The sequence below is a fragment of the Solanum lycopersicum genome, chromosome 8 (genome assembly GCF_036512215.1).
Source record: "Solanum lycopersicum chromosome 8, SLM_r2.1".
NCBI classification, from domain to species: Eukaryota; Viridiplantae; Streptophyta; class Magnoliopsida; order Solanales; family Solanaceae; genus Solanum; species Solanum lycopersicum.
In genome coordinates, this window is record NC_090807.1 from 27575731 (window position 1) to 27589925 (window position 14195).

Below are 14195 nucleotides of genomic sequence, written 5' to 3' on the forward strand. Positions count from 1 at the left end.
GACATAACTTTAATTTAGAACTACAAGATTAAAAGTTTTCTTTCTTTTCTTAAACTCCGTTCCAAGTCAAACTAGGTTATCCTTTTTTAGGCGGAGGGAGTATCCTTCGTAGTATAATCATAAATTAATGATTTTAAACATATATTCACGATCTATAACATGAGCAATGGTGTCACTGAGTCACTTAACATGAATAAAGTACACAACTATTTAGTTCTAAAGAAGAAGAGGAGGAGGAGGTTCAAAATTTTCGTTGTTTTAGAATGAGAGGAAATCACTATATTTATAGATAAAAAATGATAGTGTAAAAAATATTTATTGTTCCTTATTGAAAATTTTACATTTATTTAGAAAAGTATCAATCCTTCAAAAAAGTCAACCTTTGATAAAAGTTTTAACTTTTCATAAAAGTCGCAACTTTTCAATAGTCACAACCTTTCAGTAAAGTGACAATATTTCATAAAAGTCGCAATTTTTCATAAATCACAATTTTTCAATAAAATATCACGATTTTTCATTAAAAGGCAAGACTAGTTTTGAAAATCAATAAATTAAAAATAAATTATAATTTTTTGTGACATCACGTAAGCCGACATAAGGTTCTATATATCTATATATATATATATATATATATATATGATATACGATTTCTTCCACTTTAGTCATTTCTAATCTTATTTACAATATATAATTTTGAATTTGACTTGCCTACTGGAGGTGGAGGTTTAGGGTAGGGCGCCATGAATACCCGATTTCGAGTCGTAACATGTAGATAAAAGGTTAGTCTGTGTCCAACCTGCGTACACAAACTATAAAACTAGAGCTCAGCATAATCATGTATAGAGATACCAATACTTCAACAATAAGAATAAATCGGCACTAGGACACATCATACTGAACCCAAAGTTGTTCTAAAGACCCCATAAACTACCAGGTACTCAACTTCTTTTTATAATCTACTTCAAAGTAGGGAAAAACAATTTCACATCAAAGCCTGATAAGGGGTACTTAAAGATGTGACATTTTAACAGAAGAGACAAAGGATTTTTAAGGTTAACAATTGAACTACTTGTGGTCATTAGAAACATACAGCCTGAGATGAATCAGAACTAAAGTTTTACATCATTTCAACTTTTCCATAAAAATGGCAGCAAGAGAATATTCCCTTTTGTATCAGTGCAAAGCTTCAATGTTCTTCATACAATCACTAGTTACTCCTTTGTGCCCCAGGTAACAAGCTTGAAAGACTGGGAACTCCTTGGCTTCTCATTTCCTCTTGTGCTTTCCTAATTTCTTCAGGATCTGCCACGTAAAAACAAGTGCAATCAGCACAGAAGTATTTCTACTGTATAATATTATCAACGGTTGGTAAGTATTCGGTCATTTATAGGCTTGATATGGTATCAATGACATCTGATGGCTGAACATCACCTAAGAGATGTTGCTGATCCAGAAGGTTGAAAGTGGCAGTAGGAATATTGCAAACAGTGCATTACCAAGTAAACAGATCTCCCACAGATCAAAATTGATTAAAAGGAGTTGGATTGAAATATAAGAATTATGAAAATATCTAAGAATGATCCACCCTTTATGCATAATAATACTTGGACAAATTTTTAACTGCGGAAAATACTTGACCCAAAAGAAATAGGTACAGTGCTTTTTACTCTCTCTACCACCTATCTGCCTCCATGACCTCCTCCTTCATGTCTCCTTGTTCCTTTAATTTCATTCCTCTCACATACACTAAATTCTAAAATCTTCACATATCATATTGTGCAGAAGTCATACTATAAGAACCTTAAGCCATCACTTACCAGAGACCCAAATATAAAAGATGTGTGTGTGTGAGAGAGAGAGAGACAGAGACAGAAAAATAACCCAGCCATCACACTTAGCCTACTTTTAAAGCAAAACCCTGAAATACATAATCAGAAAGTTTTTTTTCCTTCAGTGTGCAAACAGCTGTTAATTGCAAGGTTCGAGATAGTTGGAGCAGGGGTAAACAGCAAAAGAACTCTAATTATTATGATCTAGGAGGGGTATGACTCAAGAACAATTTAAACAAACCTATTGATATAACTCTTTTGTGAAATGTACAATTGAGACGTATTAATTCTATCAGATCCATGAAAATGCTACAAATTTAGACAAATATTACACGAATAGGTATCCAGAGACACATAAGATGCACATGCTACCAATTATATAGATATATAAACAACATGCAGTTAGTAATATAGGCAACACACAAATCCAAATGAAGGTAGATTGATGCATTTAGAAGGTCACTGTGAGTCAAGAAACTTTCAGAGAGAGAGAGAGAGAGAAAATGTTATGAGGCAGATGTGGTCAGGTAGGTTTATAAGGATGAACGACTGATGTTTCTTGAAGGAGTATAACCATCCTCTTTTTTAGATTTTGATTCCATCCTAAATTCATAGTTGACGCTTGAAAATGGACAGGCATCATTCATAATTCATTAGATTCATTATCCAATTCAATAAAAGTGAGATGCTGGTGGATGAATTCATGAACAGATATAAATCATAATCACTTTGGGGTGTTGTCCCATAGGAGGTTTCATATTGTTGTCGTCTGCAAACACAATATACTAGCATTGCGAATGGATAACTGGAACTGAATTGTGGATTTGCTGCCCTACTGGACGTCAATGCAATTTAGTTTAGACAATGGTAGAAAAATATTGTTTACACTCACCCATATTCTCTACCAATTTTGGCATCAAAAACATCACAACCACCATGAATCCAACCATCAGACCCATTGGGCTCTTCACCAAAGACATAACAGAGAATGGTTCCCTCATCTGCATGAAATATTCACATATCAATTAGGAAATTAATATAAGAAAAGGAAGAGAAAATAAGGAGAAAAGAAAAGGTCAGACCTCATAATATTGCTCATCTCGCAGTGGCTCCAAAACCAGCTCACTCAGGCTTCTCCTATTCTCAGTTAATGCAGCTTGAACCTTACCAGGATTTCTGGCACTGACATCAACTCGAACCTGAAGGCCAGAAGAAGGTTATTAGCCGAAAAATCATTGTCATAGAAATGGTGATGAATCAAGCAAAGATCGTGGGAAAATAAGCTCACTGGAGAAAAGAAGTAGCCAATTGCAGATACTTCTATGAGATGCGTCCCTGCAGGCACGTTGTGGCTTTGGAATACTAGGGTTAAAGAAATACTAAGAGAACAGAATAATCCTCTCATGCTCTTTGCATAGACTGTCTAGTTCAACAGTTATACGCAAGGTCCTGAAGATCACATACTGATAACATATGAAGCAAATAAAAAGGATAATGACAAGAGAGACGACAAAAGACATAACAGATAAAAAGATCTAATGCCTGACAATGCTTAAGCATATGACTAGCAGCAAGCATGTGACAGACAACACTATTCATAATCTATTTATTTATTTTATAATCCCATGTTATTCTTTTAAGTATCTATGAAACCTATTGCAAAATTTATAATTAATCTTGCTATATAGTTCTAGCAAAGCCATCAGCATAACACTGCATGCTAGATGGTTATCAAAAGTATTGCATGCTTTCTAGTTTCACTCTTTCCCTCCTTTGTCAGTCTCATTGTACTCTGGACTTCATTTCAGATATCATTCAGTTCAGCCACATAACCAAAAGATGAATGGGCTCCTTCAGCTCAAGATTACAGCATAATGGTTTCGCCAATTTCCAACAAAATAGAAATGAAGATATCCACAAGAAGGTAGGCATGACCTCAATGGAGGATAAGATGTCGTAAGCGTGGCTGAGATGGTTCAAGCATGTGAAGAGGAGATGCAAGGATGCCCCAGTGTGGAGGTGCGACAGGAGGCTATGGATGGTTATAGGAGAGGTAGAGATAGGCCAAAGAAGTATTGGAGAGAGGTCACTAAAACAGGACAATGCAGCAACTTACTCAGGACATGACGTTGGATAGGAGGTTGTGGAGGACATGGATTAGGATAGACAGTTAGTTAGGTAGTTGAGACTATTTCGTTTATTTTTCTCATACAAGTAATATTACACTATTACTCAAGGAGTTTCTTGTTATTCCATTTTTGTTCCTATTTAATGTTCCTTGCACTTCAATTATCTATTATTGTGTTGTAGTGATTGTTCTTTCTTTTAGTATGCTTTCTTTAGCATTTTGTCTCAAGCTTCTTCACTCCTATTGTTTTCTTTTTTCGAACGTTTTTGTTATGCTTTACTTGAGCCGAGGGTTTAACGGAATTAGCCTCTCTACCTCCAAGGTAGGGGTAAGGTTTGTGCACCCACTACCCTCCCTAAACTCTACTTGTGGGATTACACTGGATATGTTGTTGTTATTGTTGTATCTACTTCAACAGCTAATATATCAGGTAGAAGTTATCTTTTAAACACTATCTCTAAGGGAAATCCAGTTACAAAACCTAGCTACTTTAGTCTCTTGGTTCATCATAAATAGTAGAAAAGGAGAAGGAATTCATGTATCTCCTTCAACAGCCAAAATATCAGGTAGAAGTCATCTCTTAACACTATCTCTTAAGGGGAAATTTAGTTACAAAACCTTGCTACTTCAGTCTCTTGGTTCATCATAAATAGTAGAAAAGGAGAAGAAATTCAATTTTTCAGGAAAGTTTGCAACTGCTGGTGCTTTAAAGTGAAGTCAGCTTATTGACGTGTAACAACTTTTACATGAATTCTAGAAGTTAGTTGGAAGACAACCGTCAGCAGTCCTGGTCGGTAAAGTTGTTAGAAGTTAGTTACAAGATTAGTTAGGAGCAGTTACAAGTTCAATTACATTCTGATTCATCCAATTATGTATAAATCATTTAACAAAACTGAGTAGAGGCATTCATTGAGATGATACAAGTTTTTCTATTGAATTCTATATTTCGTCTCTTTCTCTCCATTAAATTACGCTAGATACTCGAGCCTTCTCGGCTAAACCTCCTGTTCAAGCTTCGTGACCTTGGGTTCTTATGAATCCCTGCAGTTTAGGTAACAAACAAGTACAGTGATGACTACATCAAATATCACGCTTAGGGCCACATATCATTCTTAATACCACCAATTTATTTTTCTCCAATATTAGATATAATATTAGGCCAACAATAGATGACAGTTTCATGGAACGCTTATGAAGAAGAAGAACAAGAACCCTTATTTCAATTGAACTTCCAAAACTCTCACTTTTTTTGCTTAAGTGACACTTCGCGCCTCAAGTCTCCTTTTTTCTCGCTATATTTGCTGAAGAAGCACGCTTATCTGTTCCCCACTTGCTTCAGGACATAAAAGTGAAGAAGAAGAACCCCTACCTTTTTTGAGAATCGTAATATTAACTATATATCCACAGGTATACTACATCAACAAACGTAGTCCCCTGAAAAAGTATAACTTACATCTTTTTATCCGACTATAGCACCTATAAACGATCTAAAACATCAAATATTCTGATTGAGCTATTAATTTCTTATTACACCAAAAATTAATATAAGGTGGCAGTTCATCTTAAACTCCTGTAGGTTCTCTAATAGTCTTCAAAGCATCTTTTGTTCCTTTCCTTTCTCACTGTCCACCAACTGCAAGCAGGGACAATTTTCCATCTTTCTTCCTTCTTGGCTGCATTACTAACATTGTTCCAGCAGTTGAGTAACCCTGTGAGGTTTCTTGGCTTCACCCACTCTATCCTACTCAAACGTATGAACTTTTTCCACAACTGATCAGTCCATATACAGTGTAAAAAAAAGATGGTTGATTGTCTCATTTTGTTCCCCACACAGAAAACATCTAGAGTATAAAAGGATTCTTCTCTTGTTCAAGTTCTCATGAGTCAGCAGAGCATCTTTAGCTAGAAGCCATGTAAAGCAGTTCACTTTGTAAGGACTCTTTGTTTTCCAGATCATCTTCCATGACCATTCCTTTAACTTAGCCTCAGATGTATTTAAATCCTTATATGCTCAACTGACTGAAAACATGCATGTGCTGTCCATATGCCATACCAGTCTGTCCCCTTCTATTGTTAAGTTGTTAAATTCAGCTACTGTATTTTGGAAGGAGGCTATTATCTCCATCTCCCATCATTTAAGTGTCTTCTTAGTTGTAAGTTCCAAGCTTGTCCAGTACACATTGCAGCCACTAGCTTGCTATTGTTGGCATAGAGAGAGGAATACAGGATACACCTGCTTCAAGGGGGTGTTACCTATCCACTTGTCATTCCAAACTCCAAGTGAGACCTAAATCCATTGCCAACCTTGATTCTGGTTCCGGATAGCTTAAGTGGCCATAAGTTCCTGATTGCTCTCCACATTGTGCACCCATATAGGATTGCTACCATGTTTGTCACCCATTCATCTGACATTCCATAATTGGCAGTGATGATATTCTTCAGTAGCATGTTGTCCCCATTAGCAATTTCCATAACCACTTCATCATCAAGCTCCGGTTCTGCTTCTTCAGCTTTCTGCTGCCCATGCCTCCTTTCTTGCACACTGTCAGTTCCACCCATTAAACAATGTGAATTTCTTCTTGTCTTCACTACCTTTTCATAGGAAATTTCTTTTCACAGCATCTAGTCTTTTGAGCATACTAGCAGGGATAGGAAAGACAGACATCATATAGGAGGGGAGTGCATCAAGTACACTGTTTACTAAGTCAGTCGTCCTCCCCAAGGAAGGTACTGATTTTTCCAGTTTACCAGCTTCTTCTCACATTTCTCCACTACTCCATTCCACATCCTCTTGGATTTCCTTTTTGTACCCAAAGGCATCACAAGATATATGGTAGGGAGTTCACCTATTTGCCACCTAAGTCTGCCAGATGCTCTAACTGTACCACTTCATAAATAGGGTAGATGAAGCTTTTTCCCCAATTTGTGTGTAGGCCAGAAACAACTTCAAAGATGATGAAAATAACTCTGAGCACCAAGACTTGTTCATCCTTTAGTTCACAGAATACTAATGTGTCATCCGCAAATTGGAGATGAGTTATATCCCTGTTGTCTTTCTTGCCAACCTGAAAACACTGTATTGATGGGTTAAGCATGTTCCTCCTTCCTTCCATTAGTTAGTATAAACATGAGGGGGGGGGGGGGTCCCCCTGTCTTAAGCCTCGCAGAGATGGAAAAAAGCCACTTGGATCCCTGTTAATTAAATCAAAGAATTTAACTATGCTAATGCAGTGCTTTATCCACCTTGTGCCAAATCCTATTTTCTGCAGCATATGAATGAGGAAATTCAAGTGACCATATACCTTTGGATATCCAGTTTGCACAGGAAGCCTGGTCTGGTACTTCTTTATCTGCTTTCCACACATCTATTCACAATAAAAATTGCATACATGATTTGTCTTCCTTTGATGAAAGTCGTTTGTTGTCTATCAACCAAACTGTGGATGACCTTTTCAAGCCTCTCTGCTAACGGTTCAGCTATGAATTGATCTCTCTCGAAACCTCCCTGTTATCACCACGGACCTTGATGCGAGCCCAGGGGAGGTGGTTTTCAAGAGTGGTCTCATCCTCCGTTTCGATAGATCCCCCAGAGTTGTTCAATCTGATGGAGAACTTTTTCAGACCAGAGGAAGACCTAGACTCCTAATCCATACCCAATCTTGCTAAATTTCTACTGGCTAGTACCCCGTTGTTCGCTTCCACCATTTCACCAGCAATTTCATCTTCTTCTATGCCCTCTCTCCTGATAACACATTGTCTACTACTTTTTTAGGGCATTTTGAAGAGAAAGTGACCATCACTCATTGCAAAGATGTTAATGCCAAATGTCGTCTTCCAAATGTTGCAGGCCATCTTCTGGCATCATTCAGTAACGGAGGATCCTGGGAAGAGTTTTGGAATTTTCCAATGATGCATCTGCACTAAAGGTCCTTCTCAGAGGTTGTAATTCCCCCTATGATTTCTATGTCTTCCCCTCGATTGTCCATCTATTGCCATTGCACACTTCTTTGAAGAATGATATTATTTCCTCTGGTTGTCCTTTTCTCCTTCCCTGAATATCCTCGATTTTCTCTGGTCTATTTATAAAGCTAGTAATTTTCTGTGCTCCCCCATCCACCTCTGTTTGTAGTCTCCGAAGTGATGATGATGGATTTATTTTGCCATTGTATAGCTAAGAAGCTAAGTCACCTATATTTTCATTGTATTTAAGAGTGTAAAAGAATTCTGATAAATGATCTTTCATACTCCAAATCTTAATTACATTCCCAAGTACTTGAGATGCTTCAATGAAGACTGCAACCAACCACTTTAGGACTTTAAAGCTAACCTTTACTCTCTTCATCAAATGTCTGTGTTTCACTCATTCGTATGATGTGTCAACACCATCTTGACATTTGGTAATATCAAAAAACTTAAAACCTGTGTTATAGAAAATTATGTTCTCTTCTATTGAACTAAAAGTGCCCCCCCCCCCACCCCCCCAAAAAAAAAAAAAAAGCTGGCTTAATTGGGACTCATGCCTGGGAGCGTTAATATCTTTCATCACTCGAAGAAGAACCCCCATTTCAATTGAATTTCCAAAACTCTCAGTTTTTTTACGTGACACTTCACGCATCAAGTCTCTTCTCTTCTCGCTACTTCTGCTGAAGAAGCAAGCTTCTCTGTTCCCTCTCGCCTTGCCTTGCTTTACGCTTTAAACGTTGAAACGAGCGCTAATAATACTGTTAGATGATATAACAAACAATAAAAAGGAGGCAAATAAAGGCATCAAATTAAATTCTAGATTAGCAGTCAATTTAATGGCAACTTGGTTGAATGTCACATGAAATACAAACAACTTAGCTCCATTATTTCATATATTTCAGGATACCTCTGGAGAAGAACATAGCAGGCATACCAGTGCAATAATACAAGTATCACACCATAAGGAGTTCCTTCCTTTCGGAGACAGAGCAGCAGTTAAATGGGAGTGGAATAACAAAGTAACAACTATGACCACTTTGATATCAAAGCTGGGAAATACATGGACATATAAGAAGGATACAAAGAGAAATATCCGTCAGGTCTCAGGAAAGTAACTTGTTGACCACTATTGAGAATGACTTTAACATTTGATGCTTTAGCTGCCAAACCAGATCCTTTTAAGCTAAATCCTATCACACAAAAGAAGGTAGAAATGTTAACACCTGATATAACACATCAAGAAAAGGATTTGAAGCATACTTTAGTGCAAGGTAAACCTCTAAACACAAAGAGAACTATAGCATTGTATTCTAAAAGTGACTGAACAAAACAAAGAAAAGCTCAACCCTATTAGAAGTAGGAAGATGTAACCAAAATATATACTCCATTAAAGCCAAATGATAGTCAAACTTCTTACTGTGACCAAACTGAAATCGTATTTTCTTTCCATGTCTGTTCTCCATTAACAACATTCTGAGTATAATTTTGCTTCAAAAGATAAAACCAATCCTTTTTTTTAGATGGTAAATACTATAGAATCAGAATACCACAGTTTATGCCTGTTTACATCCCAAAAAGAAAAAGAAGAAGCCGTGACTATTTATGCAAATTCTCTACACACTGTAACAGGGTATCTGGGTCATAAAACTCTATCCAACTTTGATCTTATAAAATTTCTCATCTCTTTCTATTATCTCAAAACTCAAATTAATCAAACAAAATGAGACAAGGGAACACTATGATACAGGGGTTACAAGCAACATCAATCGCAGCAAACAGATTGGAATAGAAGTAAAGCTCAAACCTGTTCCTTAATCATTCTTTCAAAATAAAGCAATACAAATATTGTTGGTCTTATTAAAGAACAAGGTATCGGCTTTCAGCACTACTGAACTCTCGTATTACTAGTGTAATGACTACATAGCACACTAAATAGTCCCATAAAATATAAGTCCCTAGACACAACTCAGATTCCAGTCATTACACCAAAACAACAGATATGTCTAAGCTAGATCAAGCATAGAATTGGTAAAAAGAGGATAGCTTTTCCAATCAACACAAAGAAACTGAGGCTTCAAATGTATAATGAGTGACCTTGAAACTGAAATCAACAAAAAAGCAAGCTGATAGGAGGACAAGTGGACAACTGTACTGTAGAATGTTTCAGACCTTTAAGTGTGATCTCCCCTGTAAAAGTGTTCATCTTTTTCACTTCACTAAAGTTATGACAACAAGCTGTACGTTCTCCTAAATTAAGCTTCTTTGTTTCAGCCACACATCCTCAGGGCCAACTGTCTAAATGTGGACATTTCAGGTATATGTTATGACAAGATCATGTCTATCTTAACACTGTATATATGGAAATTAAGGTACCTCTTTTCATTAAAAAGCCCAAATAAATATGATGCAATAGCTTGATAACTGAAATAGGCTCAACAAGAATGATTTTTTGGACAAGTTTTTAAGAGTTGTCTTATTGGGCTGATATCTCACTCTCCGTTCCTTAAGATTTTATGAACATCATTTTATCCCTTGTAATTGTCCAATTCAGCAGCCCATCATCAGATAATTAGACTTAGATCCAGTTTGGATTAGCTTATTTTAAGTGCTTTAAAGCTAAAAATAACTTTTAAGCAGTCTTGTAGTGTTTGGAAAAGTTCAAAAAGTGCTAATAAGCACTTAGTGACAAAAATAAGCCAAAAGCCATAAGTTAGAATTTCTAACTTATGGTTTTTGGCTTATAAGTCAAAACTAAAAAAGCAATCCAACCAGGTTCTTACGCCTCACTTATTTTTAGTAAGATTAAGGGTGTGTTTGGTATTAAGGGGGTGGTGTTGGGGGCGGGGGGGTAGAGGGGGAGGGTGGTCAGAGATCGGTGAAAAAATAAAATTTTGAAATTGAAAATATTTTTTTAAAAATTTATGTTTTTCCAAAAAAAATGTAATTTAAAATTGGAGGAGCTTTGAAAAATGTTTTCCTTAATTTTTTGAAGGGAAGTCTTTTTCCTTAATTTTGAGGAAAATGAGTTGATTTGGAGAACATTTTCCAAAACTTTTGCCCCAACCAAACATGAGAAAATTGGAAAACATTTTCCTTCATACCAAACACACTCTAAGACGTTTGAATTTGAATAGACATCTAAATATTAAGATGTGCATTAACATTTAGATGTTTGAATTTGCATTCGCATTTAAATATTAAGATGTTGTATTAAGATTGAGATACTAAATAACTAAGACCATGTGTTCTTCAACATCTAAATGTATAAAATATTCCTCAATTTAAAAATTAATAAATACAAAATTTAATAAATACTAAATTAATATAATAGTATATCAATGAAATACTTTTTTATAAACTATATGGCAGTTGATGGTGGTGATGGTTAGCGGTGGCGGTCGTGGGTGCCAACTGGGTGGTATTGGCTAATGGTGATGTTCTGGATAGCAACTAGTAGTGATTGTGATGGTTGGCAGTAGTGGTTGAGGGTGGCAGCTAATTGTTAGTGTATATAATAATAATAATAGCTAATGATGGTGGTGAATGGTGGTTTGGTGATATATAATAGTGACTACTGTTGGTGATTGTCAATAGTGATTGGTGGTTATTGTGGCATTAAGGGTTGGTGGTGATGATTGTAATGGTGATTAGTGGTGGTAATAGTTGATTGTAGTGATTGTCGGGGTTGTGGTTGTTGCTAAAGGTGGTGGTGGTAGGTGGTTGGTGCTCATAATGGTGGGTTACAACAATGGCAGTTGATAATGTTGGGTGACGGCGGTAGCAGTGAATGGGTGGAATTGGTGAACTAATTTATGTAGAAATCTTCTAGTAAACATTTTAATGATATCAAACCTTTGTTACATATCTTAATCATTCGGATTTATTCAGACCAATTAAGTGGTTGAAACATAAAAAAAGAACTTAATGAATAAGATTCAAATCTAAAAACCAAACAAAGTTAATAACTTCGATCTGAATGATTAAGTTAAAAAGACCTCCTTTAAGTGCAAACCCCTTAGCCCCTTTAACCATCTAATTAGCCTCACCATTTCCATATCCAATGAATAGAATAGTCATATTCCTTGTTCCTCCACGGTGAACTTCTAAAGCAAGTCTTTTTGAAGAGTCATGTTCTGGTTTGATCATCTAAATCATTTGCAAACTAGGTGCTGGACTGCAGTAATATAATGATGTTAAATGTGTCTTTTCTTGCAAGTTCCCACAAGATTTCTCATATAATCCAATTATAATATCTACAAACCAAGTCAACATTACAACATTTGACTCGTTCATTGCATGACCATCCAACACCAAGCTTCCTTCTTTTTCTAGTTTATTATTTCTTACTGCTATTATTTACATGGTAAAGCCCTCCCCTTTCCGAAGTGACAACAGTGGCTTTTCTCACTTCCTTTTGGTGACTCAAAACCCCAACCCTGGACGGACCATGGAGGGTTCTTTCCATAATTATGCTATATTTCTCATCCTTCTTTATAGTCTTTACACTTACTTATATGCTAGGATCAACTATTCACTTCTTGAATTTACTTTGCCTTATTCACCAACCCATGCAGTTGGTCCAAGAAATAAAGGGAAATGGTACGTGTAGGAAATCACTAATCTACTTTCCATACCAGTTTATCATTCAGGCCATAAATTAGATAAAATACGGGGTAGAATAAAACAAATTCACCTCCTCATCTCCATCAATAGACCAAAGGGTAGACTTCCTCTACTTTAACTCATCCTTCAACTTTGTTTCCTAACTGAAAAGTAAGCTAATACCAAAATGAAAAGCAAAGTAACACCTAACAAAAGTAAGAACTAAAAGAAAGAGATCACTCTATGTGCTGTTTTACTTGACCTCCTGCTACACATACCCATATCCCCTTATCCAAACAAAAGTGTCAGGTTTTTGTATCACATTTACTACATAGATAGAGCTTCTGTTTTGTTTTTAAGAATTAGAATACTTTAGACAACACGAAATATTTGGTTGTTTGAAAGATCCTAAATAATTATTGTTTTCATGCAGCATAGACCATTTGGCAAGTATTAGAAAATGCAGCTGAAAAGTTAGCAGACTTGCTAGCCGATTCCCGGTTAATTCTCAACTTCCCATGCATGTGTTCTTCGTAGAAGGCATAGCTTGTACTAAATCAAAATATTAGCCCCCATAACTAAACACTGTCCTTCTTGTTCAAGTATATACAAGAAGTAGGACTTTTAAATAACACAACCAAAGTTCCAAAGTGAATAAGAATGCTAAGCTTTGAAAAAGTTTTTCCCACAATAAGTAAATTATTTACAGTTACAACCTTGTCCATCAACAATACAAGTACAAAAACATTAATTTAGCACCGGGGTTCAGATAAGGGCAAAATCGAATGAGTACATACCAGGAATTTTAACTCGACCATTAATTGTATAACCATCAGTGCTCCTGCCAAAAAATTAAAATAACATAACAATAAAAACCAAGTTTAAACAATTCACTACACCAAGACTTGAAATTTCAACAGCTCATAAAAATATGGAGTTCCGTTTGGGCTCAAAATAGATATATTATTTAAGTTTATATTTTTCAAATAAAAGTATATCCTAGTTAACATACTAAAAGAATATATATATATATATATATATATATATATATATATATATATATATATATAATAAAAGCATCAGATCCGCATAGAGAAGCGAAAATCCAGATCTGAAAACAGGTAAAAAGGGGGTGTTCAGTAATGAAGTTATGAAGTGAAGAAAGAGTACCCCGATGCGAACGCGAGTGAAGATAGCAGAGAAAGTTGGATTAGAGTTAGCAAGATTGCCATCGACCTATTCATCACTGCCACTGAAAATATTACTCACGTAGATACAATAGGGTTGAACCGTTGACAGACAATGGAGAGATTTTTGGAGAAGAAGCGAATCAACAATAACTTTGAATGTTTAAAGTATTATAATAATACCCTTTTAACTTAAAACACCTATTTACGACTTTATATCATTAGGCTTAGGCCTCAATTGTTTTCATTAAAATATTAACATCTACATGTGTAATTTGAATAAAAATCTGAATATTTATCAAATAGGTCAAACATAATTTTTTTAATTAAATATAATATTTTTTGTGAGATTATAAAAATCGTACCGTCTTTGTCTCTTTCTCAGCTTTTTTTTCTCTTCTAATTTTCACTCTTCTCTTCCTTGCCTCTTTCTCAACTCTTTTTCCTTTTCTTCTTTTCGCTCTTTTGCTTCTTCGTCTCTTTCTT

At 35.7% G+C, this 14195-nt stretch overlaps 1 protein-coding gene across 1 annotated transcript; it reads right to left on the reverse strand.

The window, feature by feature from the left end:
* Positions 1-928: 928 nt before the first annotated feature.
* On the reverse strand, positions 929-13977 carry LOC101262544 (ER membrane protein complex subunit 7 homolog). Its single transcript, XM_004244897.4, has 7 exons — positions 13693-13977; positions 13320-13363; positions 9002-9110; positions 3118-3181; positions 2912-3028; positions 2722-2830; positions 929-1302 (listed from the first exon to the last, which is right to left on the reverse strand). Exons 1-7 carry the CDS (start codon positions 13764-13766, stop codon positions 1208-1210), a joined length of 612 nt encoding a protein of 203 aa, XP_004244945.1. The 5' UTR covers positions 13767-13977; the 3' UTR covers positions 929-1207.
* Positions 13978-14195: the final 218 nt, after the last annotated feature.

Excerpts from the sequence above, each read along its gene's own strand:
- LOC101262544 (XM_004244897.4), bottom strand. The coding sequence starts at position 13,766 with ATGAATAGGTCGATGGCAATCTTGCTAACTCTAATCCAACTTTCTCTG. Across the intron at positions 13,364-13,692 it reads TCACTCGCGTTCGCATCGGG|GAGCACTGATGGTTATACAA; the intron begins GTACTCTTTCTT and ends ATTTTTTGGCAG. Across the intron at positions 3,182-9,001 it reads CCTGACGGATATTTCTCTTT|CCACAACGTGCCTGCAGGGA; the intron begins GTATCCTTCTTA and ends AGTATTCCAAAG.